General features: G+C 45.4%; 1 protein-coding gene across 1 annotated transcript in view; it reads left to right on the top strand.

Moving 5' to 3' along the window:
• The window catches only part of slf2 (SMC5-SMC6 complex localization factor 2), an 81,144-nt gene that overhangs the window by 19,925 nt on the left and 34,310 nt on the right, over positions 1 to 26,909 (top strand). Inside the window, exons 2-4 of the mRNA XM_033034463.1 lie at positions 921 to 964; positions 3,365 to 4,044; positions 9,444 to 9,489. Of these exons, the coding sequence (XP_032890354.1) occupies positions 921 to 964; positions 3,365 to 4,044; positions 9,444 to 9,489 (770 nt within the window). The remainder of the gene's footprint in view (positions 1 to 920; positions 965 to 3,364; positions 4,045 to 9,443; positions 9,490 to 26,909) is intronic.

Raw genomic sequence — 26,909 nt, 5'->3', positions numbered from 1 at the left:
CGTTGGCGGAGTGGCAGCAGCGGCCGCTAACAGCAAAGACCCTATAGCGTTATCAGGCCGGGCGGGGTGCGGGAGGAGATGGAGCCGCCGCTGCTGCTGTGCGGGGCCCGTCATTCGCTCCGACCCTCCCACACGCCACACTTAGCATCTTTCCCACGGTATATCTTCGGTAAGTTGCCAAGCCGGGCAAAATGACTCGGCGTTTAGGTTGCCCGGCGGCACTTTGAGTGGTCAGTGGCACCCGGGCAACCGCTAATTTCGAGCCCTGTTGTAGGAGTTCGTAGATTACCATGATCTTGATTTTTTTTTTTTGGTCATTTAAACTCGGCAGAGGTTTTGAATTAAGTCGTGAAAGTGGGACAGGCCCTTAAGTACTTTGAATGGGATTGACATTTGGCTGGACTTTTGTCAGATAAACTTATTTTGTCAGCTAAACCTTGTTCATCATGTTTGTTTTTTAACAAACATTTCATCCTCGTGAAGTGGGTGAAGAAAAGCACGCTAACGCCCACTGGATATTGTAGAAACAAAGAACTGCAGGTTCTAGTTAATACACAAAATGGCACAAAAGTACTGGAGTAACTCAACATGTCAGGATGCATCTTAGGAGAACATAGATGGGTGTAGTTTCAGGTCGGGATCCTTCAGATCACGTCTGAGTGTGAAGAACAGTCCCGACCCAAAATGTCCCTTATTCATGTTCTCCAGAGGTGCTGCTTGACCTGCTGAGTTACTGCAGCATTTTGTGTCCAGCTGTTGGATATTTTTAACCGTTTAACTAGGCTTAGGATGTGTTGTTTTGATGATGTAATAGTGACCATGTCGATTGACAAATTGTGATCTCAAATGTTTGACTTGTGATGTTTCACTTGTCATCAATAATTGATTCTAATTGTTGAATATTCTTTTTGTATTTGCAGCAGCCAGGTCATTACAAAATTTTTCGCACCAGATCCAGGCGCAGGTTGGTACTCTCAGTTTGTTTTAAAGATTTCACCTAATATTTGGTCAAACAGCTATCAAACCAATGTATAATGGAGAAATGTATAGGGAGGAACTGCACATGCTGGTTTATACCAAAGATAGACACAAAATGCTGGAGTATCTCAGCGGGTCAGGCAGCATCTCTGGAGAAAAGTAAAAGGTGACGTTTCGGGTCAAGACCCTTCTTCAGACTGAGAGTTAGGGGAGAGGGAATGGAGAAGTGATGTTTTAATAGCAGAGATGTCAGGAAGTCTTAAATTGTGGAATACACTGTTCAAAACAAAAGTATTGCAAAACTTCCTTTTTGTTTGTAAAGAATTCATTTGCTTTCAAAGTCTCATTACTAATTTGATTACTAAAAACATTCAATTAAGTACATTTAGGTTAGACATGGGAACCTATTCCCAGAAATTTTTCACCCCCATTCTTCCTCGCCGCCCTCATCGCAGACACTGCATCTGACATTGGCAGATGTAATTTTAACTGTAAACAAGATCTGAGTGAATGAAGGAGACATTTAGAGTGGAACAACTCTTTTGAGCCAATGGATATCTTTTTATCACAGATTTAGTATAAAAATATTTTGCTTTAAATGACATTTTTGAACATTAATTAGAATTATAGTGTCACACAGCATGGAAACAGGTCTTTCAACATACCGACCAATTTGCCTTATCTAAGCTAGTTCCATTTGGCCCATTTTCCCTCTACACCTTTCCTTTGCATGTCCCAGTCCAAAACCTTTTTTCTATATATGCCTCTCATAATTTGACATGATTATTTGAGCACTTTAAAAAAAAAAGCTTTGCCTTGTTTGTGTCCTTGGATCATTGGTACATGCATGAGTCACCATTTAATTTTCTTTTCAAAGTTGCAGGCTTCTACATCAGCATTTGAAAATGTTATTTAGCTTAAGGTGCTTGATTTAAAAACTACCTGTCCCCACTCTATTCACAATCTTTGTCTCCACTTTGTTCTCTCCTAATCCGCTTTACTTGCCTCATTTTGACAAAGTTGCATAATGCACATGACATCAGTGGTCTTTGTAATGTCACAATGGGCTTATTTACATTTTCCATTATCTTGCCCGTTGATGTTCTCAACGATGATGATGATTATCTTGCCCCTGCAATGAAATCCGATTTGATTTCTTGTCTCAAGAAAACAGTGATTGAAAATGCGAAACATCTCTTGCCCTCGAGTGTGTAGGAAAGAACTGCAGATGCTGGTTTAAACCAAAGGTAGACACAAAAGTTGGAATAACTAGTCTCATTGTCTGTAACTCTTTCCACCTAGACCACAGCTAACAATGGCCTGTCTCTTATATCATCGTTACTTTTGTGCATATCTTTCATTCATTTGTTCTACATTTCTCTATATTGCAGTCTATATTTCTTGTTTCCCTTTCCCCTCACTCTCAGTCTGAAGAAGGGTCTTGATCTGAAATGTCTCCTATTTCTTTTCTCTAGAGATGCTGTCTGACCTGCTGAGTTACTCCAGCTTTTTGTGTCTATCTTCCCCTCGAGAGTCAACTATGATTTAGTGGTAGTACTTTGGCCTTGGTCTCAACATTTACTGCATCTTCAGACTTAAACTCTGAGCAATTTTACCTTACATTAGTCCATTGGCAATTGTAGCTGACTGGACCCTCGCCCCATGAATTTCCCTTCCCATTATTTTTGCCTTGCCTCTTTATATTTTATTTGAAATTTAGTTGTTTAATACAAAGTGACCAAACACTTGGTTGATGGATCAGCTTTTTGTCAGATTATCCCCTTGTAAAGAGCCATGTTGTGATTTTATATTAAGCTGGAAAGAGTGCAGAAAGGTCTTACGAGGATTTTGCAAGGAATTGAGAGCCTGAGCTCATGAGAAGAGGCCGAGCAGGCTAGGACATTATTCCTTGGAACACAGGAGGATGAGGGGTAATCTTATAGGGGTATAAAAGATCATGAGGGAAATATACAATCTTATCCCCAAAGCAGGGGAAAAATGAACAAGAGGACATAGATTGACAGTGAGAGTGGAAAGATTTAGAAGCCTGAGGGACACCATTTCCCCCATAGTGGGTGGTGGATATGTGGAACGAGCTGCCAGGGCAGGCAGTGAGGCAGGTACTTTAAAAACATTTAAAAGACATTTGGACAGGTACTGGTGAGGAAAGGTTTAGCGGGATATGGGCCAAATGAGGGCAGATGGTACTAGTGTAGATGGGCTATCTTGGTTGGGATGGGCTGATGGGCCCGTTTCCGTGCTGCATGACTACGACCATATAAGTTGATGTTTTTGTCACCAATTGTTTCTCCTCGCTGTTGTGACCACTTTTAATGCATTCATTTTTGTTGGTTCCTTATCCTCCTTATTCTTTCTGTGCCACTAGGAAAGGACAGAATAATTTTGGGCTCACCACGAAAGGGTGGCACAGATGACACTTCCGTACTACAACATGCTGAATCACTTCAGAAACATGGGAGCAAGACTCCTTCATTTAAATCCAAAAGATCCATACATTTGCCCTCTCCTCGGACAAGCCCAGTACTAGAGGCTTTTATGAAAGGTGTCTTAAAGTCGGAGAAAAGAACAAATATGGGCGGTGTAGTTAAATGCCAGGTCACTCATCACCCTAATTCTCCACGAGTGATAGTGCGAAGACTGTTTTTGCCATCAAGTCAATATCCTTCAGAAGGTGATATACTTAAGGACAAAGGAGAAAATGTTAAAAAATCTTCTAATACCGAAGAATCCTTGGCAAAGCAGAACAATTTGCATTCCAAATGCAGTACAGATGAGTATAGAAGAACAGCTTTGTGGCACAAGTCTCTGCCCAGTCGGTTTTCAGCATCAGCTTCACTGGATGTTTTGAAGTATTCTGATGACGCAAGAAATTCAGAACATACCCCTTGGTACATGAGACCCCGATTATCTCCAAGAAGGCTTAAACATCAGCATGGATTATTCAATGATAATTTTCAGAATACCCTTCAAGCTTATAGGAGGGCACGAGAGTTGAGGAAAATCAGGTTGCAAAATGGAAAACATTCTTATTCGCCACCGAATCAGGCAAGTAGCCAGCATCTTTGTGCTGTCCTCTTCGTGTTGTTGTGCATGCAATCTTTGTGCCTGTCATGATTGTAACAGATTATAGTTAAGTAACAGATGTGGACAATTCACTGAAAGCTTTTTCAAAGTTGTTACATCTATTATGTAGCATTTAGGGCCTATTTCTAAGAGACCCTCACATGATCTTCCCCCTAAACCTTGAGTGCCCAAAGCTCTCTGTTGTAGTACAGGTCCACTACTGATTTCCCGGTAACTGGTGGTCCGACACCTCCTTTAATCAGGACAAATTTACGAGAGCGTACTTGAAATATCGTCCAGGAGTTCACTCAAAAATGTGGCGCCTAGACCAGGTGAGGCGACCAATCTCTCCACCCCCCCCCCCCCCCCCCCCAAGGCTGTGTCATCTGTTGATCTGGCAAAACGGATAATACAACAAGGCTCTGCAACGAAGGGTGCCAGAAAATCGGTGGTGGACCTGTTTCACAATGTTGTCCCAGTCTCATCCATTACCACCACCTTCCTTTCATCGATTCTTTTCTATCCCGATCTAGCTTCTTGTTGCTTTTTTTTAACCCGTTCTTTAAAGTAGAGCATAGAGATTAATTCTAGAGTTACTTACTGAATGAAATCAGCAATCCAACGCTGTAATAATCTGGAGCAAATTCTCATTATAAATTCATGGTGCTCTGCGAAGAGCTGCTTGATCTTATTTCTGAGTTCATTTGTAGATTATTTCAAAATTTATGCTGCATGATTTAACTAATATCCATTAACAATTATTTATCTGGCTATAATGAGTTTTTTGTTATCCATCTACAGAGCCATTGATTTGTCTTTACCATGACAAAACATATTATTTATACATGGATATTTTATCTAGCTGCACGTGAAAGCTACAGTGCCCTCCATAATGTTTGGGACAAAGACCCATCATTTATTTATTTGCCTCCGTACTCCACAATTTGGGATTTGTAATAGAACAAAATCACATGCGGTTAACGTGCACATTGTCAGATTTTATTAAAGGCCATTTTGGTTTCACCATGTAGAAATTACAGCTGTGTTTATACATAGTCCCCCATTTCAGGGCACCATAATGTTGGGGACACATGGTTTCACAGATGTTTAATTGCTCAGGTGTGTTTAATTGCCTCGTTAATGCAGGTATAAGAGAGCTCTCAGCAACTAGTCTTTCCTCCAGTCTTCCCATCACATTTGGAAACATTTATTGCTGTTTATCAACATGATGACCAAAGTTGTGCCAATGAAAGTCAAAGAAGCCATTATGAGACTGAGAAACAAGAATAAAACTGTTAGAGACATCAGCCAAACCTTAGGCTTACCAAAATTAACTGTTTGGAACATCATTAAGAAGAAAGAGCAATCGTGAGCTTACTAATCGCAAAGGGACTGGCTGGCCAAGGAAGACCTCCACAGCTGATGACAGAAGAATTCTCTCTGTAATAAAGAAAAATCCTCAAATACCTGTCCGACAGATCAGAAACACTCTTCAGGAGTCAGGTGTGGATTTGTCAATGACCACTGTCCGCAGAAGACTTCATGAACAGAAATACAGAGTCTACACTGCAAGATGCAAACCACTGGTTAGCCGCAAAAATATAATGGCCAGGTTACAGCCATGATCATATTGAATGGCGGTGCAGGCTCGAAGGGCCGAATGGCCTACTCCTGCACCTATTTTCTATGTTTCTATGTTTACAGTTTGCCAAGAAGTACTTAAAAGAGCAACCACAGTTCTGGAAAAAGGTCTTGTGAACAGATGAGACGAAGATTAACATATCAGAATGATGGCAAGAGCAAAGTTTGGAGGGGAGAAGGAACTGCCCAAGATCCAAAGCATACCACCTCATCTGTGAAACACGGTGGTGGAGGTGTTATGGCCTGGGCATGTATGGCTGCTGAAGGTACTGGCTCACTTATCTTCATTGATGATACAACTACATAGAAACATAGAAAATAGGTGCAGGAGTAGGCCCTTCGGCCCTTCGAGCCTGCACCGCCATTCAATATGATCATGGCTGATCATCCAACTCAATATCCCGTACCTGCCTTCTCTCCATACCCCCTGATCCCCTTAGCCACAAGGGCCACATCTAACTCCCTCTTAAATATAGCCAATGAACTGGCCTCAACTACCTTCTGTGGCAGAGAATTCACACCACTCTGTGTGAAAAATGTTCTTCTCACCTCGGTCCTAAAAGACTTCCCCCTTATCCTTAAACTGTGACCCCCTTGTTCTGGACTTCCCCAACATCGGGAACAATCTTCCTGCATCGAGCCTGTCCAACCCCTTAAGAATTTTGTAAGCTTCTATAAGATCACCTCTCAATCTTCAAAATTCCAGCGAGTACAAGCCGAGTCTATCCAGTCTTCATATGAAAGTCCTGACATCCCAGGAATCAGTCTGGTGAACCTTTTCTGTACTCCCTCTATGGCAAGAATGTCTTTCCTCAGATTAGGAGACCAGAACTGTACACAATACTCCAGGTGTGGTCTCACCAAGACCCGGTACAACTGCAGTAGAACCTCCCTACTCTTATACTCAAATCCTTTTGCTATGAATGCTAACATACCATTCACTTTCTTCACTGCCTGCTGCACCTGCATGCCTACTTTCAATGACTGGTGTACCATGATACCCAGGTCTCGTTGCATCTCCCCTTTTCCTAATCGGCCACCATTCAGATAATAGTCTACTTTCCTGTTTTTGCCACCAAAGTGGATAACCTCACATTTATCCACATTATACTGCATCTACCATGCATTTGCCCACTCACCCAACCTATCCAAGTCACCTTGCAGCCTCCTAGCATCCTCCTCACAGCTAACACTGCCCCCCAGCTTTGTGTCATCCGCAAATGTGGAGATGTTGCATTCAATTCCCTCGTCCAAATCATTAATATATATTGTAAATAGCTGGGGTCCCAGCACTGAGCCTTGCGGTACCCCACTAGTCACTGCCTGCCATTCTGAAAAGGACCCGTTTACTCCTATTCTTTGCTTCCTGTCTGCCAGCCAGTCCTCTATCCACATCAATACTGAACCCCCAATACCGTGTGCTTTAAGTTTGCATACTAATCTCTTATGTGGGACCTCGTCGAAAGCCTTCTGAAAGTCCAGATATAACACATCCACTGGTTCTCCCTCATCCACTCTACTAGTTACATCCTCTAAAAATTGTATAAGATTCATCAGACATGATTTACCTTTCATAAATCCATGCTGACTTTGTCCAATGATTTCACCACTTTCCAAATGTGCTGCTATTCCATCTTTAATAACTGACTCTAGCAGTTTCCCCACTACCGATGTTAGACTAACTGGTATGTAATTCCCCGTTTTCTCTCCCTCCCTTTTTAAAAAGTGGTGTTACATTAGCTACCCTCCAATCCTCAGGAACTACTCCAGAATCTAAAGAGTTTTGAAAAATTATCACTAATGCATCCACTATTTCTGGGGCTACTTCCTTAAGTACTCTGGGATGCAGCCTATCTGGCCCTGGGGATTTATCGGCCTTTTATCCATTCAATTTACCTAACACCACTTCCCGGCTAACCTGGATTTCACTCAGTTCCATCTCATTTGATCCCCGGTCCCTGCTATTTCCGGCAGATTATTTATGTTTTCCTTAGTGAAGACAGAACCAAAGTAGTTATTCAATTGGTCTGCCATGTCCTTGTTCCCCATGATCAATTCACCTGTTTCTGACTGCAAGGGACCTACATTTGTTTTAAATACTGATGGGAGTAACATAATTAATTCTGAATGGTATAGACACACCCTATCTGCTCAAGTTCAAACAAATGCCTCAAAACGTATTGGCCGGCAGTTCATTCTACAGCAAGACAATGATCCCAAACATTATGCTAAAGCAACAAATAAGTTTTTCAAAGCTAAAATATGGTCAATTCTTGAGTGACCAAATCAATCACCTGATCTGAACCCAGCTGAGCATGCCTATTATATGCTGAAGAGAAACCTGAAGTGGACTACCCCCCAAAACAAGCATAAGCTAAAGATGGCTGCAATACAGGCCAGGCAGAGCATCACCAGAGAAGACACCCAGCAACTGGTAATGTCCATTTTTCGCAGACATCAAGCAGTCATTGCATGCAAAGGGTATGCAACATAACTACTTTCATTTACATGACATTGTTGTGTCCCAAACATTATGGTGCCCTGAAATCGGGGGACTATGTATAAACATTGCTGTAATTTCTACATGGTGAAACCAAAATGTATAAAAATGACCTTTATTAAAATCTGACAATGTGCACTTTAACCACATGTGATTTTTTTCTATTATAAATCGCAAATTGTGGAGTACAGAGGCAAATAAATAACTGATGGGTCTTTGTCCCAAACATCATGGAGGGCACTGCATGTTACGACAAACTGATTAATGTAATTTACCGTACGGCTATCTGAATTAGATATGCAGGTTTAGGTTTATTATTGTTGCATATACCAAGATATAGTGAAAAACTTTGTCTTGAATGCTGTCCAAACAGATCAGATATGCCATACACAATTAGCAACAAGTCATGACAGATCACTGGTAATATTAATGCCAAGGATCCCAAAGCTGTCAATCATTTCCATTTCAACACCATTGATGCCTATTGGAGCATGTCCTCCACTGTGCTTCCTGAGATCTTGCTCCTTTGTCTTATTGAGGATAAAGGTTATTGCCCTGACCATATTGTTAAATTCTCTATCTGCTTCCTGTACGCTGCCTAGTCATTGTTTGTGATTTGGCTTACCGCAGTGGTGTCCTGTGCTCTGCTTTGGGCCATAAGTGCTATGAGTAGTGATGTTTTCATGGTCTTGGCGTAAACATTTCCACAAAATTCACAAGATAATTTGTAGCTTTTGATTCATTGCACCCAAGTGGAGCACGGTGACGCTGCGGTAGAGTTGCTGTCTTGCAGCGCCAGAGAACTGGGTTCAATCCTGAGGGCAAAGGACAAGGGTTATTACTGATGTGTCGCTCTCCTCTATTGAGATGGAAAAACTATATTCCTCATTACCTACATAGTTTAAACAGCGTTTTGTGTGCTAGGATCAGTCCTTTGTTAAATTATTGAATTGGCTGACACGCATACAGATATATTTTAACGGTGATGCCACCATTTTGTCTCCTTTGGAAGGTTAGAAGAAGGGTCTTGATCCGATATGTCCCCCATTCCTTCTCTCCACAGATGTGGCCTGTCCTGCTGAGTTACTCCAGCATTTTGTTTTCTATCTTGGAAGATAGAAAGTTGTTAGACCTTTGTTAGACCAAATCACCTTTAATGGTCATACTTCGATGGTATTCGCAGCTGTATTATATATCTCTATTTTGTGTTGCTAACGGCCATTTTTTTTGTTTCTTGCAGAGCACCTTGAAACGATCATATTCTTTGCCGTCAACGTCACTAACAGGTATCTGAAGCAATCACAGCCTATCCTTTGCGTCTGTCTGTTTCATTTTAATAACTATTATAGAGATGGTGACGTAGGCTCGATAATGAAATTGCATATCAATGCGGGAATAGGTGCAGGAGTAGGTCATTCGGCCCTTCGAACCAGCACCGCCATTCAATGTGATCATGGCTGATCATCCACAATCAGTACCCCGTTCCTGCCTTCTCCCCTTATCCCCTGACTCCGCTATCTTTAAGAGCCCTATCTAGCTCTCTCTTGAAAGCATCCAGAGAACCCGCCTCCACCGCCCTCTGAGACAGAGAATTCCACAGACTCACCACTCTCTGTGAGAAAAAGTGTTTCCTCGTCTCCGTTCTAAATGGCTTACTCCTTATTCTTAAACTGTGGCCCCTGGTTCTGCACTCCCCCAACATCGGGAACATGGTTCCTGCCTCTAGCGTGTCCAAACCCTTAATAATCTTATGTTTCAATAAGATCCCCTCTCATCCTAAATTCCAGAGTATACAACCCCACCCGCTCCATTCTCTCAGCATATCACAGTCCCGCCATCCCGGGAATTAACCTTGTGAACCTACGCTGAACTCCCTCAATAGCAAGAATGTTCTTCCTCAAATTAGGGAACTAAATCTCAGAATATCCTGCAGCTCCTCATTATGCAAACTGTGCCGTGAGCTATGGGACTGCTCTTACTGGTTCACGGTGATTCAGGCTTTATATACCTGTAGGAATCAATGCTGATCGATAAAGGACAGTGGTTTTTAATATTGTCGTTTTGACCGTGTGTGTTCAGATATATCTCATTCAATGATGTTGATGCAGATCTTCCTACAATCTAATTGGGATTTGGAGGAGCAGGGTGAAACTACATAAGCAATGCTACATTACACATGAATTTTAATAATACTTCATTGTCACATGTAGCTAGGTACCGTGAAATTCATTTTTTTAGTAAAAATCTTACTACACATAAGTACAATCATGCTTACGTATAACTGCAAGAATGGTAGATGAAACTGTTGATGAATCTTCTGACTTGTTCTCTAAAAACATGACAGAAGATGAGAAGTTTAGTAGATGGACTTGCTGATTGAATATTATGGACGATTTGGGTTGCATTACTGGTGTACTGGGCGAGTGAGATCAAGTTTTGCATAGATTGAACTTTGCCATATATACAGTTCTGGTTCAGTGCTGTCGCCTGCCCATTGGTTTCCTGTGGTGCGAGGATGGGGTTGATGATGGAAAGGAAGTGTCAAGCATTTAGAGTGCATTCTCAGAGAATGTTGTGGTTGACAAATACTTGTTTGGTCATAGTGTTTGAAACAATTAGGGTGATTGATGCAATTAGGTAGTTGTAATGCAGTAATTAAGTTTATATATTTGATTAAACTGTGAGGGAGCTTAAAGTAAAAAGCAGACAGGAACCACGACGGCAGCCGCCCCAAAAGCACCGATGGAGTCTACGCCAACCTTCGATCACCCGTTAACACCATCTCTGTTATCCACTTTCTAATGCATTCCCGACATGCAAGGGCAATTTTACAGAGGCCAATTAACCAATAAACCCGCACGTCTTTGAGATGTGGGAACACCCGGAGGAAACCCACGTTGTCACAGGGAGAACGTGCAAACTCCACACAGACGGCCATTGTGTTGCCCAGACCTTGGAGGAATACATTGCATCCATACTGATTTTTGATTTTGTATTAAATCTTTGTTAACTTGCATACCTGAAATGTTTCACAAATGATTTAACAGTTTTGGCTTCAGTCCAAATTGACACTCGTTGAGACAATGTTCTGAAATGTCAGCATTGCTTCTATTTAGGATAATCAACACTTCAGAGACCTGAACACCATTGTCAATCGATGCATTGGAAATGGCATGTTGCACTGCTTGAAATCCCATCTTTAAATGAGATGTTAAATAAGTAGAGATGATTGAAACCTTAATTCTTAGGAGTAAACTAGACTAAGTGGGATCCGTTGGGTCCCAGCATCACACGGGAGGGCTGGTCCCCCAACGCAATATTCCACCCCTCCACCAATTCCAATATTGGTGGCAGGTGGGCGGGGGGGAGGGGGGGGCTGGGGGGGCTTTCTGGAGCGCTAGTATGGGTGTTGAAGACTGGTTTCCAGAGGGCTAGTATGGACATTGTGGGCCGAATGGATTGTTGGGCTGGCGGCTCAGTCACTCAAGCCTGTTGTGCTGGCAGCTCACTCATGGCTGGTGGGCTGGCAGTTGACTCACGGCTGTTTCTTGAAATTCCATTTCAAGCAGGGTGCAAGGCCACTAAAGACAGCGAGTCGTGACCTCTCCCGCCTCCATCTTGCAGAGACTGAGCCACGCCCACACTTCTAGGTTTTATAGTCCCCCCCCTCCCATCAGAAGGGGCGTGGCCTTCATGGCGTGATTGACAGGAGAGAGAATCTCAACATTTTTTAAACACTAATAACTCTTTTATTTTTCATCGATGGGAAAAATCCTCTTTTCCTGCACAGCGGAGGGGGACTCTGAGTAAGACGGCCAAAAATCACAGCCGTAAGTGGCAGCGTTTTTTCTAAAATCAATATACAGAACAACAGGAAGTGGTGAAGATCAGACTTTTAGTAATATAGATATCACCATCAACTTGTCCTGCACCTCCCATATTGAATGTCCAAGAAAGCACATCAATGTCTCTACTTCCTTAAAGCTTTTTGGAAATTTGGCATGTCCCCAACTTCTACAGATGCGCTGTTGAATGCATTTTATCGGGATGCATCACAGCATGGTTTGGGAGCAACTTTATCCAAGACCGCAAGAAATTGCAGAGGATTGTGGATGCAACCCAGACCGTCACATAAACCAGCCTTCCGTCCATTGAATCCACTTGCATCTTGCACTACTTTGGCAAGGCTACCATCATAATCAAGGACGCGTCGCACCCCAGCCACTCCCCTCTCCCATCAGGCAAGAGTATAAAAATGTGATAACGCACACCTCCAGATTCAGGGTCAATTTCTTCCCAGCCATTACCAGACAACTGAACCGTCCTACCAACAACTAGAAAGCAGAACTGAGCTACTATCTACCTCATTGGAGACCCTTGGATTATCTTTGATTGGATTTTAGTAGACAAACATTATTCATGTTTTTCCTTTATCGTGTATCTGTATACTGGATAGCACGATTACAATGATGTATTGACTTTCCGCTGAATGGTTAACACAACTAAAACTTTTCACTACCCTGTAAACCAAACTAAACAAAAATTATAAACCGTCCTTGTCTGGCATCGGGTGATTTTATTTTTGAGTTGGAGCAGTTAGATTTGGCCAACAGATTAAAACACATCTGTTTGTTGCCTGATTTCTGGAGTTGTAGCTGTGCCAATTGCTTGCTGTCGTTAAATCTTCAAATAGGCAGCAATTACCAAACTGGACACTTGATATTAACCATTTAGATCCAGAAATTCCCTACTTTCCAACTTAACAGTTCCAACCTAATCTTCAGAAATAAATTACCTTTTTTGAATGCAAGTACTTGTATTGTAAAATCCTATAAGAATGCTAGACTTTGTTGCATGTTAATAATGATGCATTAAATAAGTCTTGGGAGCTTTCGGAAAAAGACTGTACGATTAACATTCCTTCATATATAAGGGATTTTAAACTAGCTGAATTTATGTTCATACTAGACTAAGTGGGACCCGCTGGGTCCCATGTTCACACAGGAGGGCGGTCCCCCAATGCAATATTCCACCTCTCCACCAAAACAAGAATTGGATAAGTCTCCAGGTCCGGACAGGATATTCCTTAGGACATTGAGGGAAGTTAGTGTAGAAATAGCAGGGGCGATGACAGAAATATTTCAGATGTAATTTGAAACAGGAATAGTGCCGGAGGATTGGCGTACTGCGCATGTTGTTCAATTGTTTAAAAAGGGTTCTAAGAGTAAACCTAGCAATTATAGACCTGTTAGTTTGACGTCAGTGGTGGGCAAATTAATGGAAAGGATACTTAGAGATAATATATATAAGCATCTGGATAAACAGGGTCTGATTAGGAACAGTCAACATGGATTTGTGCCTGGAAGGTCATGTTTGACTAATCTTCATGAATTTTTTGAAGAGGTTACTCGGGAAATTGATGAGGGTAAAGCAGTGGATGTTGTATATATGGACTTCAGTAAGGCCTTTGACAAGGTTCCTCATGGAAGGTTGGTTAAGAAGGTTCAATTGTTGGGTATTAATGGCGGAGTAGCAAGATGGATTCAACAGTGGCTGAATGGGAGATGCCAGAGAGTAATGGTGGATGGCTGTTTGACAGGTTGGAGGCCAGTGACTAGTGGGGTGCCACAGGGATCTGTGTTGGGTCCACTGTTGTTTGTCATGTACATCAATGATCTGGATGATGGTGTGGTAAATTGGATTAGTAAATATGCAGATGATACTAAGATAGGTGGTGTTGTGGATAATAAAGTAGATTTTCAAAGTTTACAGAGAGATTTATGCCAGTTGGAAGAGTGGGCTGAAAGTTGGCAGATGGAGTTTAATGCTGATAAGTGTGAGGTGCTACATCTTGGCAGGACAAATCAAAATAGGACGTACATGGTAAATGGTAAGGAATTGAGGAATGCAGTTGAACAGAGGGATCTAGGAATAACTGTGCACAGTTCCCTGAAGGTGGAATCTCATGTAGATAGGGTGGTAAAGAAAGCTTTTGGTGTGCTGACCTTTATAAATCAGAGCATTGAGTATAGAAGTTGGGATGTAATGTTAAAATTATACAAGGCATTGGTGAGGCCAATTCTGGAGTATGGTGTACAATTTTGGTCGCCTAATTATAGGAAGGATATCAACAAAATAGAGAGAGTACAGAGGAGATTTACTAGAATGTTGCCTGGGTTTCAGCTACTAAGTTACAGAGAAACGTTGAACAAGTTAGGTCTTTATTCTTTGGAGCGCAGAAGGTTAAGGGGGGACTTGATAGAGGTCTTTAAAATGATGAGAGGGATAGACAAAGTTGACGTGGATAAGCTTTTCCCACTGAGAGTAGGGAAGATTCAAACAAGAGGACGTGACTTGAGAATTAAGGGACAGAAGTTTAGGGGTAACATGAGGGGGAACTTCTTTACTCAGAGAGTGGAATGAGCTTCCAGTTAAGGTGGTGGAGGCAGGTTCGATTTTATCATTTAAAAATGAATTGGATAGTTATATGGACGAGAAAGGAATGGAGGGTTATGGTCTGAGTGCAGGTAGATGGGACTAGAGGAGAATACGTGTTCGGCACGGACTAGAAGGGCCGAGATGGCCTGTTTCTGTGCTGTAATTGTTATATGGTTATTATATGGTTATTCCAATATTGGTGGCCAGTGGGGGCTTTCTGGAGCGTTAGTATGGGTGTTATGGGCTGAAGGGACTGGTTTCCAGAAGGCTTGTATGGTCATTGTGGGCCGAATGGATTCTTGGGCTGGCAGCTCAGTCACTGAGGCCTGGTGGTCGGCAGCTCAGTCACTCGGGCCTGGTAAGCTGGCAGCTCAGTCACTCGGGCCTGGTGGGTTGGCAGCTCAGTCACTCAGGCCTGGTGGGCCAGCAGCTCAGTAACTCGGGCCTGGTGGGCTGGCAGCTCAGTCAGTCGGGCCTGGTGGGCTGGCAGCTCAGTCACTCGGGCCTGGTGGGCTGGCAGCTCAGTCACTCGGGCCTGGTGGGCTGGCAGCTCAGTCATTCGGGCCTGGTGGGCTGGCAGCTCAGGCCTGGTGGGCTGGCAGCTCAGTCACTTAGGCTTGGTGGGCTTGCAGCTCAGTCACTTAGGCATGGTGGGCTGGCAGTCACTTAGGCTTGGTGGGCTGGCAGCTCAGTCACTCACAGCTGGTGGGCTGGCATTTGACTCACGGCTGGTGGGCTGGCAGTTGACTCACTCACGGCTGACACACACACACACACACACACACACACACACACACACACACACACACACACACTCACACACAAACACAAACACACACACACACACACAATGGAGTTACAGATGGAGCAGCAGGACACCAGAAGCCTGTGGCAGGGGCTACGAATTGTGACCAACTACCGGAGCACCCCTCCCTCATCCGCAAGTGCTGGCACCTCCCTAGCTGATGACCTGAACTCCTTTTATGCTCGTTTCGAGAGGGGCAACACCACTCCGGGTCTGCCGACTATCGACAATACCGCCAGCGGGCTGGCTACCGAAGCTGAAGGGAGGAATGTGCACACATTCTTGCTGTCCGAGCACGACGTGAGGAGGGCTCTGACACGGGTGAACACGAGAAAAGCTGCAGGCCCCGATGGCATCTCGGGGCGAGTACTCAAGTCCTGTGCTACGCAGCTAGCTCCAGTGCTCACTACATTATTCAACCTCACCACGGACAAGTCCGTGGTCCCTGCCTGCTTCAAAAAATCCATAATTGTACCGGTACCAAAAATGCCTCCCCAGCCTGTCTGAATGACTACCGTCCGGTGGCCCTTACCTCGGTAGTCATGAAATGCTTTGACAGGCTGGTGAAGAAACACATCTGCGCCTTCCTCCCTCAGAACATGGACCCGTTGCAGTTCACATACCGTCCGAACAGATCCACGGATGATACGGTCTCCCAGGTCTTGCACACCGCTCTCTCCCATCTGGACAGCCAGAAGGGTGGCTACGTGAGGATGCTGTTCATAGACTACAGTTCAGCCTTCAACACGATAGTCCCCACCAGACTGGCCGGGAAGCTAATGGAATTGGGGCTCAACACCTCCCTGTGTGCCTGGGTCCTGGACTTTCTCACCACCAGGCCCCAGGTAGTCAAGATGGGAGGGAATACATCGAAGTCCCTCACCCTGAGCACAGGATCGCCACAGGGTTGGGTCCTCAGCCCCCTATTGTACTCCCTGTACACACATGACTGTGTGGCTAGGTTCAGCTCCAACTCAATAATTAAGTTTGCTGATGACACTGGTGGTGGGCCTGATCTCAGAAGGCCTACCGGGAGGAGGTGGCTGATCTAACACTCTGGTGCCAGGATAACAGCCTCCTCTTGAACATCAAAAAAATGAAGGAGCTGATCATGGACTTTAGGAGGGCACATCATCCGAGGACGTACACTCCATTGAGGATAAATGGGGATCCTGTGGATAAGGTGAACTGTTTTAAATATCTGGGAGTCCACATCTCCGAGGATATGACATGGACATCACACGCCTCAGCACTCGTGAGTAAGGCAAGGCAGCGCCTTTACCACCTCAGGCAATTGAGGAAATCCAGAGTGTCTCCGAGGATCCTCCAGTGCTTCTACGCAGCGGCGGTGGAAAGCATCTTGTCCGGGAACATTACCATCTGGTTTGGGAATTGCTCTGCCAAGGACAAGAAGGCTCTGTAGAGAGTAGTGCGTTCGGCCGAACGCACTATGGGAACTTCACTTGCCCCCCTGCAGGAACTATACATCAGGAGGTGCAACTCCAGAGCCAACAATATCATGAGAGACCCCTTCCACCCCTGCAACGGACTGTTCCAGCTGCTACGGTCAGGCAAACGCCTCCGTTGCCATGCGGTGAGAACGGAGAGGTTGAGAAGGAGTTTCTTCCCAGAGGCCATTCGGACTGTAAACGCCTTTCTCACCAGGGACTAACTCTACTGATCGTTTTCCCTTCCATTATTTATTATGTAAAAGAATATGTGTGTTATGATTGTGTTTATAGTTTGTCTGGTTGTTTGTCTTCTGCACAAAAGTCCGCGAGCATTGCCACTTTCATTTCACTGCACATCTCGTATGTGTATGTGACAAATAAACTTGACTTGACTTGACTTGACACTCACACCATCCATCGCACACTCTCACACAACATATATATGACAGTAAAACTCTCCTGAATCTACTCACGAGATTGAGCACGGCCTCTCCCCTCAGCGGGACGTCCGCAGTGAGCGGGATGTCCGGAATGAGCGCGACCTTCAGTTCAAGCAGCACAGCACAGTGCAGACCAACCCTTCAATTCAGTTCAAGCAGCAGAGTGCAGACCATCCCTTCAACAGGGCTCTCGCTTAACTTTTTTCCCCTGTTGCCAGCCGGGCAACTTTGGCAGCTTTTTAGGTTGTCAAATGACAGTTTAGGTGGTCATTTAAGATGGCTTGCAATGACGCGTGTGATAATGTGCTCGGACGAAGTGCGTAGTTACCAGTCGGAATTATACTCAATGATGCATTCACATATTATTTCTGCTTCAAATAAAGTCACAAACTAAACATATTCACCAATCAAGACATGATATATCCCACAATGACATGCAGCAAAATTATAAGACAGTATCTCAACTCTTTTTACACATTGCAATTAATGCAATTTCTATTAGTTCCTTCCACTTCCAAACTAAAATGTGGTTGGATTATTCAGCGTATGATCAACCTGTGTCAATAAATCCTGGACCATGGCAACGTATATGCTTAACCATGCACACTACAGATTGATGCAAGCATGTTTTCTGCGAATGACCGAAAATTACCATAACATGGCCATAGCATGGGTCGTTATTGCTATTGGTACAGAAATACTCTCGCTTCCCACATAATTTATCCACAACAAAATATACAGGTTGCAAGGAAATTTCTATAGGCATTTTATGATAATAGCTGTTAAAACCGACTATACCCATCTGACAGGTTAAACATTCCACTAACTGACCAGAGCTGGCCAAAGGACATAACTGCAGCAAATGTTCTTTTGGTAATATTTAAAGGTGTCAAGACGCCACATTACCGGACATTCAGATTAGATGTACGTGTTGTGAACAGCAATACCCAGTTTGAAAGCACTAGATTTAAAAAAAATTATTGATAGACGCTGTTTCCATCATTCCCACTTCAGAATTAACATTAACATTTCAACTGAAATATCTCCTGACCAAATTTGTGATGTATATGATCGACTGTAGAAGTAAAACCTCGATAAATCCAACGTATAGTTGTGAATGTTGCTCATTAAATAATTACAGTACTGATACTCCATATTAAGAGCATTGATTTGCCGTTAAAATGAATTCTGTAATAACGTGTCAACGGCAGCAGTGACAATCGAACACTGCGGTTTTAATGCTTCACATGTTCACAATTTAATTAATCCATCTTTATGGACTAAAACAAATAATAACATTGGGAATTAAAACACATTTGATTGCATTCCGTTATCAAACATAGTCAATGTTCGCTCTGAAGACATTTCCAGCACAATAGGGTCAGGGAGGGGGGGTGTGTGTGAATCAGTGCGGGGTGGATAGATGGCGGGGGTGGGGGGTTAAAAGGCAGTCGGTGCAGAATGGATGGATTGAGGCAGATGAATTAGTATGTGTTGGTTGGAGTTGGTAAAATTGTGAGGGGAGAGCACGGGAGATGTCAGTGGTGTTGAATGGGGGGGGTTCAGTACGGGGTGAATGGGGGTAGACAAAAGTGCTGAAGAAACTCAGCGGGTGAGGCGGCATCTATGGAGCGAAGGAAATGGGCAACGTTTCGGGTCGAGACCCTTCTTCAGACTGTTCCCCCCCATTCTTCTTGAATGGGAGAATCAGTACAGGATGGATGGGGTGGGGGGGAGATCAGCGCAGGATGAATGGGAGGGGGGTGGGTCAGTACAGTGTGGATCGGAGGGTCTGTGCAGGATGAATGGGGAATCACTACAGGATGAATGAGGGGAAGGTGCAGGGTAAATGGAGGGTGGGTCAGTACGGGATGAATGTGTGGATTAGTACAGGATGGATGGGGGATCAGTACAGGATGGATGGAGGAGAAGTGCAGGATGGATGGGAAGGGGGGTAAGTACGGGATGAATTGGGGGACCACTGTAGGATGGATGGGGGGGTGGCAGGAGGATCAATGCGAGGTGGACAGGGTGATCAGCGCAGGATGAATAGCTGGGGGGGGGGGTTAGATGGGGAGGGGAGCACAGGGGATGTCAGTGAGGACTGAATAGATGCGGGAATGGGGATCAGTGCGGGATGGAGAGAAGGGGTCCCAGGATTAGGAGGGGGAGTGGAGGGGGCGTACAAGAGAGCGAGAGAGAGGGGGGCGAGGTGGGGAGGGAGGAAGGTCAGCGGTCCTCGGACAACATCGCCCCGCTGCCTTGGCCGTTGGGATCTCCTCGCCACCGCCTCCCTCCTCCGCCAGCCAACAGCAAGGTGCGGGGCCGAGCGGTGCAGCTCGGATCCTTTAGCTATAGGATCTTTGGTGCAGCTGCTTCAGAAGGGTCGGAGCGAATGACGGGCCCCGCACAGCGGCAGCGACAGCGGCTCCATCTCCTCCTCCTCCCTGATAGCGGCCGCTGGTTGCAAATCCGCTAACGGCGCTTTCAAAACAAACCCTCCCGTACTCCGCGGCCACCCCCTCCCTCCCTCCTCCCAGCCTCGGCGTGCGGGAGGGTTTGTTTTGAAAGCGCCGTTAGTGAATATGCAAGCAGCGGCCCTTATCAGGGCAGGCGGCGGGCTGGAGGAGGAGGAGGTGGAGCTGCTTTTGCGGCCGCTGCTGCCGCTGTGCGGGGCCCGTCACTCGCTCCGACCCTTCGTCACCCCGCATCTAGTATCTTTGCCCCGCAATACAGCCGTCGCCGACACGAAACGTCGCGTTCCTTTTCTCCAGAGATGCTGCATGACCCGCGGAGTTACTCCAGTTTTTTGTGTCTATTTTTGGTACAAACCAGTATCTGCGTGCCAAGCCGTGCAAAATGACATGGCCTTTAGGTTGCCCAGCAGCACTTTGGGTGGTCAATGGTATGAAACTGCACTTGAATTTGGTGGCCTTGCACCCTGCATGAAGTGGTATGAAACTGCATTTGAATTTCGTGGCCTTGCACCCTGCTTGAAGTGGTTGGAAACTGCACTTGAATTCGGTGGCCTTGCACCCTACTTGAAGTGGTAGGAAACTGAACCTGAATTTGGTGGCCTTCCACCTGCTTGAAGTGGTATGAAACTGCACTTGAATTTGGTGGTCTTGCACCCTGCTTGAAATGGTAGGAAAATGGATTTGAATTTGATGGCCTTGCACCCTGCTTGAAATGGTATTTCAAGGAATAGCCGTGTCAACTGCCAGCCCACCAGCCGTGAGTGTGCTGCCAGCGCATCAGGCTTGAGGGACTGAGCTGCCACCCCAAGAATCCATTTGGCCCACAATGTGCATACTAGCCCTCTGGAGACCAGTAGTCCCTGCAGCCAACAACACCCATACCAGCGCTCCAGAAAAATGTTCCCAAAGTTGGGCGAGCCCAGAACCAGTGGCCACAGTCTTAGAATAAAGGGGAGGTCATTTAAGACTGAGGTGAGAAAAAACATTTTCACCCAGAGAGTTGTGAATTTATGGAATTCCCTGTCACAGAGGGCAGTGGAGGGCGTCACTGGATGGATTTAAGAGAGAGTTAGATAGAGCTCTAGATAGAGAGTTAGATAGAGCTCTAGGGGCTAGTGGAGTCAAGGGACATGGGGAGAAGGCAGGCACAGGTTATTGATAGGGGACGGTCAGCCATGATCACAATGAATGGTGGTGGTGGCTCGAGGGGCCGAATGGTCTCCTCCTGCATCTATGTTTCTATGTTTCTGCACTGGCAATTAGCAGCGTATGATGTCACAATGGAACCTCATTTACATAAACTGCCCATAAGCAAGTTTTCCACCCCACAGTGACATCACAATGGGATCTAATTTACATTTAAAAAAACTCCCTTTTAAAAAACACAGCAGCGTTCCCCCATTACATCACAATGGGATCTTATTTATAGTTTAAATAAAACCCCCAGTTTTAAAAAACACTAGCTTCCACCTCGCAATGACGTCAAGGGGGGTAGGGAGGGGAGAGGGGTTATGGAGGGAGGGAGTGATTGAGGGTAGGGGAAATGAGAGGGAGGGAGTGGGGGAAGAGAAGAGAGGGGAAAGAAGAGGGAGGGTGAAAATGAGGGGGAGGAAGTATTGGGGGTGAGGGGGAATGGAGGAGGATAGGGATAGGAAGAGGGATGGAGAGGTGGACTTGGGGAGGGTTAACGTGACTCGTGTCACAACGGGGATCTTTGGCATCACAACGGGAACCCATCAACCATGCCTGTGCAGTTGTTGGGTTTGGGGTGAGTGGTGGAATATTACGTTCGGGGACCAGCTCTCCCATGTGACAGGGACCCAACTAGTCCAATTTGGTCTAGTATCATCATATCTATATAATTAAAAGTCTCATCTTGACCACTTCCTGTCTGCGCTGTATATTGATTTTTTGAAAAAACGCTACCATAAATCGCTATGATATTTGGCCTTCTTACTCACAGTCCTCCATTGCTGAGCAGGCCCTGAGGATTTTTCCCATCGATGAAAAATAAAGTTATGAGTGTTTTAAAAAAAAAACCTTGAGATCCTCTCGCCTGTCAATCATGTGTGTGTGTCTGTGTGTGTGTGTCTGTGTGCGAGTCTGTGTGTGAGTCTCTCTCTCTCTCTCTCTCTCTCTCTCTCTCTCTCTTCGGGGGAATGCGACTTTTTCTTGTCGTATCCCCCTTCTCTGCCTCCGTCTGCGCTGAGGCCTAATGGCGGAGCTGGCGGTCACCAACTGCGACCGACCTCGAGGCTCCGGAGGCAGAGCCAGCCAGGACTTACAACGCGAGGCTGGCCGACTTCGGGGCTGAGGCGGCGGCGGCCCGACTCGCTGATGCGGCGTTCCAGCTTTCGGCAGCGGCACGATTCGGAGCTGAGGCAGCGGGACTCGGAGCTGAGGCAGCGGGACTCGGAGCTGAGGCAGCGGTGGCCCGACTCACTGAGGCGGCGATCCAGCTTTCGGCAGCGGCCTGACTCGGAGCTGAGGCTGTGGCGGGCCGACTAGGAGCGGAGACGGCGTTCCGGCTTTCGGCAGCGGCGACATCACTACGGAGGTCCGCTGGACTGGAGGGCGGCATCTTCGGCCTGGATCGCCTCAGCGCAGAGGGAGTACAAGGAGGGAAGAGACAGAGACTAAGACTTTTGCCTCCATCACAGTGAGGAGGTGCTTGGTGAACTCACTGTGGTGGATGTTAATTTGTGTTTGTTGTATGTTTTGTTATTTATTGTTGTGTATGACTGCAACAAAATTTCGTTCAGACCGAAAGGTCTGAATGACAATAAAGGAATCGAATCAAATCAAATCAAATCAAAAAGTCTGATCTTGTATATATGTGTGTGTGTGTGTGTGTGCGCGTGTGTATATATGTGGTTGTCGTTACATCTTTGCAAAAACACTACGCGATGACGGTAACATTTTTACATATTCAGATTGACATTTTTCTTGTCGAGGCCGGGAGCACCTTATCTGAACATTTTATGCTTTATTTCTCGACTCAATATTGATTAAAAGTCTAAAAAAAATCAAAAGACTTTAAAATTAAAACCACCAGTTTCAATGGCTCAGCTAGCAGATATGAGCCTCAATTAAGATTTCATCCTATATTTGACACGTTATTCGCAATTAAAACGTTAAAAATGCCAACTTTCACAAGTTGGTGGACTATGCCTCCTGTGGGGGTTATGGGTAGGGAACGGGTGCGTTGGGTAAGCAGACCCAACGGGTCTGCACTTGGTTTAGTGCATTACTAAAACTCATCTTGTTTGTTATTATGTCTGTGTGTGTGTGTCTGTGATGAGTGTGATCCTGGAATTACGCTGAAACGGTACATGAGAGTACTATGTTTGGCCCACTTACCCACCATTGTTCTGTGGTGTGGTGTATCAAATTTCGTTCAGATTGATGATATATTTTACAAGTTATGCACATTTTAAACTTTACAGAATCTGTTTGACAAAAATCACTTCAACTTGCACTGCCAGTTATCAGCGTATGATGTCACAGTGGGATCTCAAATTTTATTTACATAAAATACTTGCCCTGCCCGTTACAATGTTAACAAATGACAGGGTTCCCAGCGCAATGAGATATTTGTTACATTGTTGTAAGGAGAGGGAGGTAGTTGGTGGGGGGGGGGGGAGGATGATTGTTGTTTAATGTTATTTAAACATCGTGTTTAGAGGGGGAATGAGATAGGGGGGAGGTGAGGAGTGGGGGTGCAGGGAGATAGAGGGAAAGGAATGGGGTATGGAGGGGAGAGGGGTTATGGAGGGAGGGAGTGACTGAGGGTTGGGGAAAGGAGATCGAAGGAGTGGGGAGGGAGGAGGAGAGGGGAAAGAAGAGGGAGGGTGAAGAGAGGGTGGGAGTGCTTGGGGATGAGAGGAAACGAATAGAAGTTGCAGTGGCAGTTACAGCTATGACATCACAATGGAATCTCATTTATATAAACTGCCCATTAGCAGTGTTCCAGCCCTCAATTACATCACAATGGAATCAGCAGATTCCACCTCAAGGGGGGTTGGGAGGGGAGAGGGGTAATGGAGGGAATGAGATTTAAAACAAAATCTGTTTTAATCAATTTCTTGGGGGGAGGTGGAGCTGCTTACAGAGTGGTGTAGGTTCTCACAACCTCACCCTCAATGTGGACAAGATGAAGGAGATGTTGATTGATTTCAGGAGGGCTGGCAAACACCATCATACACAGCTGCACATTGACGGTGCTGCTGTGGAGACGGTCAGCAGCGTGAAGGTCCTGGGAGTTCACTTAGCGGACGACCTGACCTCAACGACCAACACCACAGCAGTCATCCAAAGAGCGCAGCAGCGGCTCCATCACCTCCGGAGACTCAGAAAAGTAGGTCTCCCCACTGTTCACCTTACCACCTTCTACAGGGGTACCATTGAAAGCATACTGACATACGGCATCACTTCCTGGCTTGGGAGCTGCAAGGCCTACGAACAAAGACAGCTAAACAGGATGGTGAAGACAGCCAGCAGGATCATTGGTGCCCCCTTCCCTTTCCTGTTGGAGATCTACCAGAAGCACTGCATCTGCAGAGCCATCTGCATCATTAAGGACCCTTACCACCCCTCCCACTCCATCTTCTCCCTCCTGCTATCCTGGAAGTGGTACAGGAGTATCAGCTGTAGAACCAGCAGGATGCTAAACAGCTTCTTCACACAAGCAATAAAAATGGTTAACGGACTGTGTCCCCTCCCCATACACACACACACCCACATCTAACCCCCCCCCCCCCCCCCCCCCCCCCCCAACACTTTGACAGCTAGTCACCTGTCAAGGTGAAGCCACTGAACAGCACTTTAAATTGTTCCTATGTTCGGGATCGATTGTTCTGTCTGAATGTCTGTTTTAGTTCTATTTTAGAGATGATAATTTTTAACTTGTAGGTATATATTTCTGTTTTTATTGCACTGATGACAAAACTGATGAGAAACAATTTTTCATTTCTTCTATGTATGCAAGTACTCTGAAATGACAATAAAGTGAATACTGAATACATTTCCAAAAATAATTGTGGTTTTCATTGGAGGGTGGAATAGGGGTGAAGTTTCATTTACAAAAAAAAAAATCCCATAATTTTCTGGGGAGGGCGGGGGGGGGGGGGAGTTGAGCGCCGACGTCGCCCCCCCTCCCACGTGGGGACGATTGATTGGCTCCGGGGAGTGCAGGCTGAGGGTAGGGGAATGGAGAGGGAGGGAGAGAAGGGGAGGAGGGGAAATGTTATTTTAACGTTGTGTTTGGTGGGCGAGTGAGATAGGGGAGAGGTGAGGAGTGGGGGAGCAGGGAGATAGATGTAGAGGAGGAGGGTAGGGATGGGAGAGGGGTTATGGAGGGAGGGAGTGACTGAGGCATGAGGAAAGGAGGGAGAGGTGAGGGAGGGAGTGGGTGAGGGTAGCAGGAGAGGGGAAAGAAGGGGGGGGGGTGAAGAGGAGGGGGTGGGGATGAGGGGAAATGATCCGCGCCTGCGCAGTTGGGGGCTGTGGGTGAGCGGATAAATTTTGCACTGGGGAAAGGGTTGCGTTGGTGAAACGGGTGAGTGGTGGAATATTGCGTTTGGGGAATGGGACCCAACGGGTCTGACTTGGTCTAGTATATATCTATCTATATATTGCAATTGGGAGGCTGAAGAGGAGGGGGAGGGAGTGCTGGGGGATAAGGGAAATGAGCCGCCACAATACAGTTAGGGGCTATGGGTGAGTGGTGGAATATTGCGTGAGGGAATGGGTTGCGTTGGAGGAACGGGTGAGTAGTGGAATATTGCATTGGGGAAACGGGTTGCGTTGGGGGACCAGGCCTCCCGTGTGACAGGGACCCAACGGGTCCCACTTGGTCTAGTATATATAACTAAAAGTCTCATCTTGTTTGTAAGTATGTATGTGTGTTCCACAAATACAGCCAAAACGGCACACGACAGCGCAACAATTTTAGTTGTTACCATTCACCTGCGGTGTACAGTATCAAGTTTTGTTATATTTGATAAAGTAAATCACTTTATAAACTTTAATGAACTTTATACTGTGAATGGGACAAGTTTCAATGTGGCAGTCGCTCTTGCGCAGTGCGCTCCCACTTGCCGGACCCGTCAACCGAGCCTGCGGAGTTGGGAGAGGTTTGCCGGGCCCGGTATTCGCACGTGTGCAGTTGGGGGAAGGGTTGCTGGGCACGGCGGCGGCGCGCCCAGAAGGAATGAAAAGACTGAATTTAAAAAAAACAATGTCTCGAGGATCTCTGACATCACAACGGGGACCCAACGTGTCGTCTGGTACACATTAAAAATGGCAGTAGAACTTTAAACTCCCTTAAGTCTGCTCTGCGATTTGATTTGATCATGGCTAATCGGATTGTAAAAAAAGCTCCACATATTTAGCTTGCCAGGTATTGATCTGAGAAATGGGATCTACATGCATTTGGAAAGGCTTTATCGTCTCAAATGACTATCAAACCATCAAATGTATTTAGAATAACGCAGACCACCAAAGAATAGAGTTCTGAATTGTAGAAGAATTCAAGAATGGGAGGACATAGGTTTAAGGTGAGGGAGGGATAGATTTAATAGGAATCTGAGGGGCAACTGTTTTTACACAAAGGGTGGTAGCTATATGTGACAGGCGGGCAGAGGAGGTTGCTATCACAATGTTTAAGAAACATTTGGCCAGACACATGGGTAGGAAAGGTTTTTGCAGGATATGGGCCAAATGCAAGCAGGTGGGACTCGTGTGGATGGGGCAAGTTGATTGGTGTGGCCAAGTTGAGCTGAATGGCCTGACTCCACACAACAACATACTAAGAAAACACAAGTTTAGAAAACGTAAGTAGTTAAGAGGATAAATGTGATTTGGGCTTATGTTACAAGTGTGCTCTATCCCTTGTGGTTATAATTGGAATGAAACGTGTTCTATTGGTTTTGTGGAAGATCTCATTGTAATGTAAGTTGCCTGATCTCTTCCGCTGTAAAAACTAGATTTATGAGTAGTGAGCTTCCAACATGCATTGGGAGTGATTGTTTGCATCCTCTGCTTTTAGTATTTTAAAACAGTTTTGTTTATTGCTGTTTTTAAATGGCATATTTA

Source organism: Amblyraja radiata, chromosome 15, assembly GCF_010909765.2.
Source record: "Amblyraja radiata isolate CabotCenter1 chromosome 15, sAmbRad1.1.pri, whole genome shotgun sequence".
Lineage (NCBI taxonomy): Eukaryota > Metazoa > Chordata > Chondrichthyes > Rajiformes > Rajidae > Amblyraja > Amblyraja radiata.
Note: the sequence above shows the minus strand (reverse complement) of the source record. Positions and strands in the feature narration are given on the sequence as shown.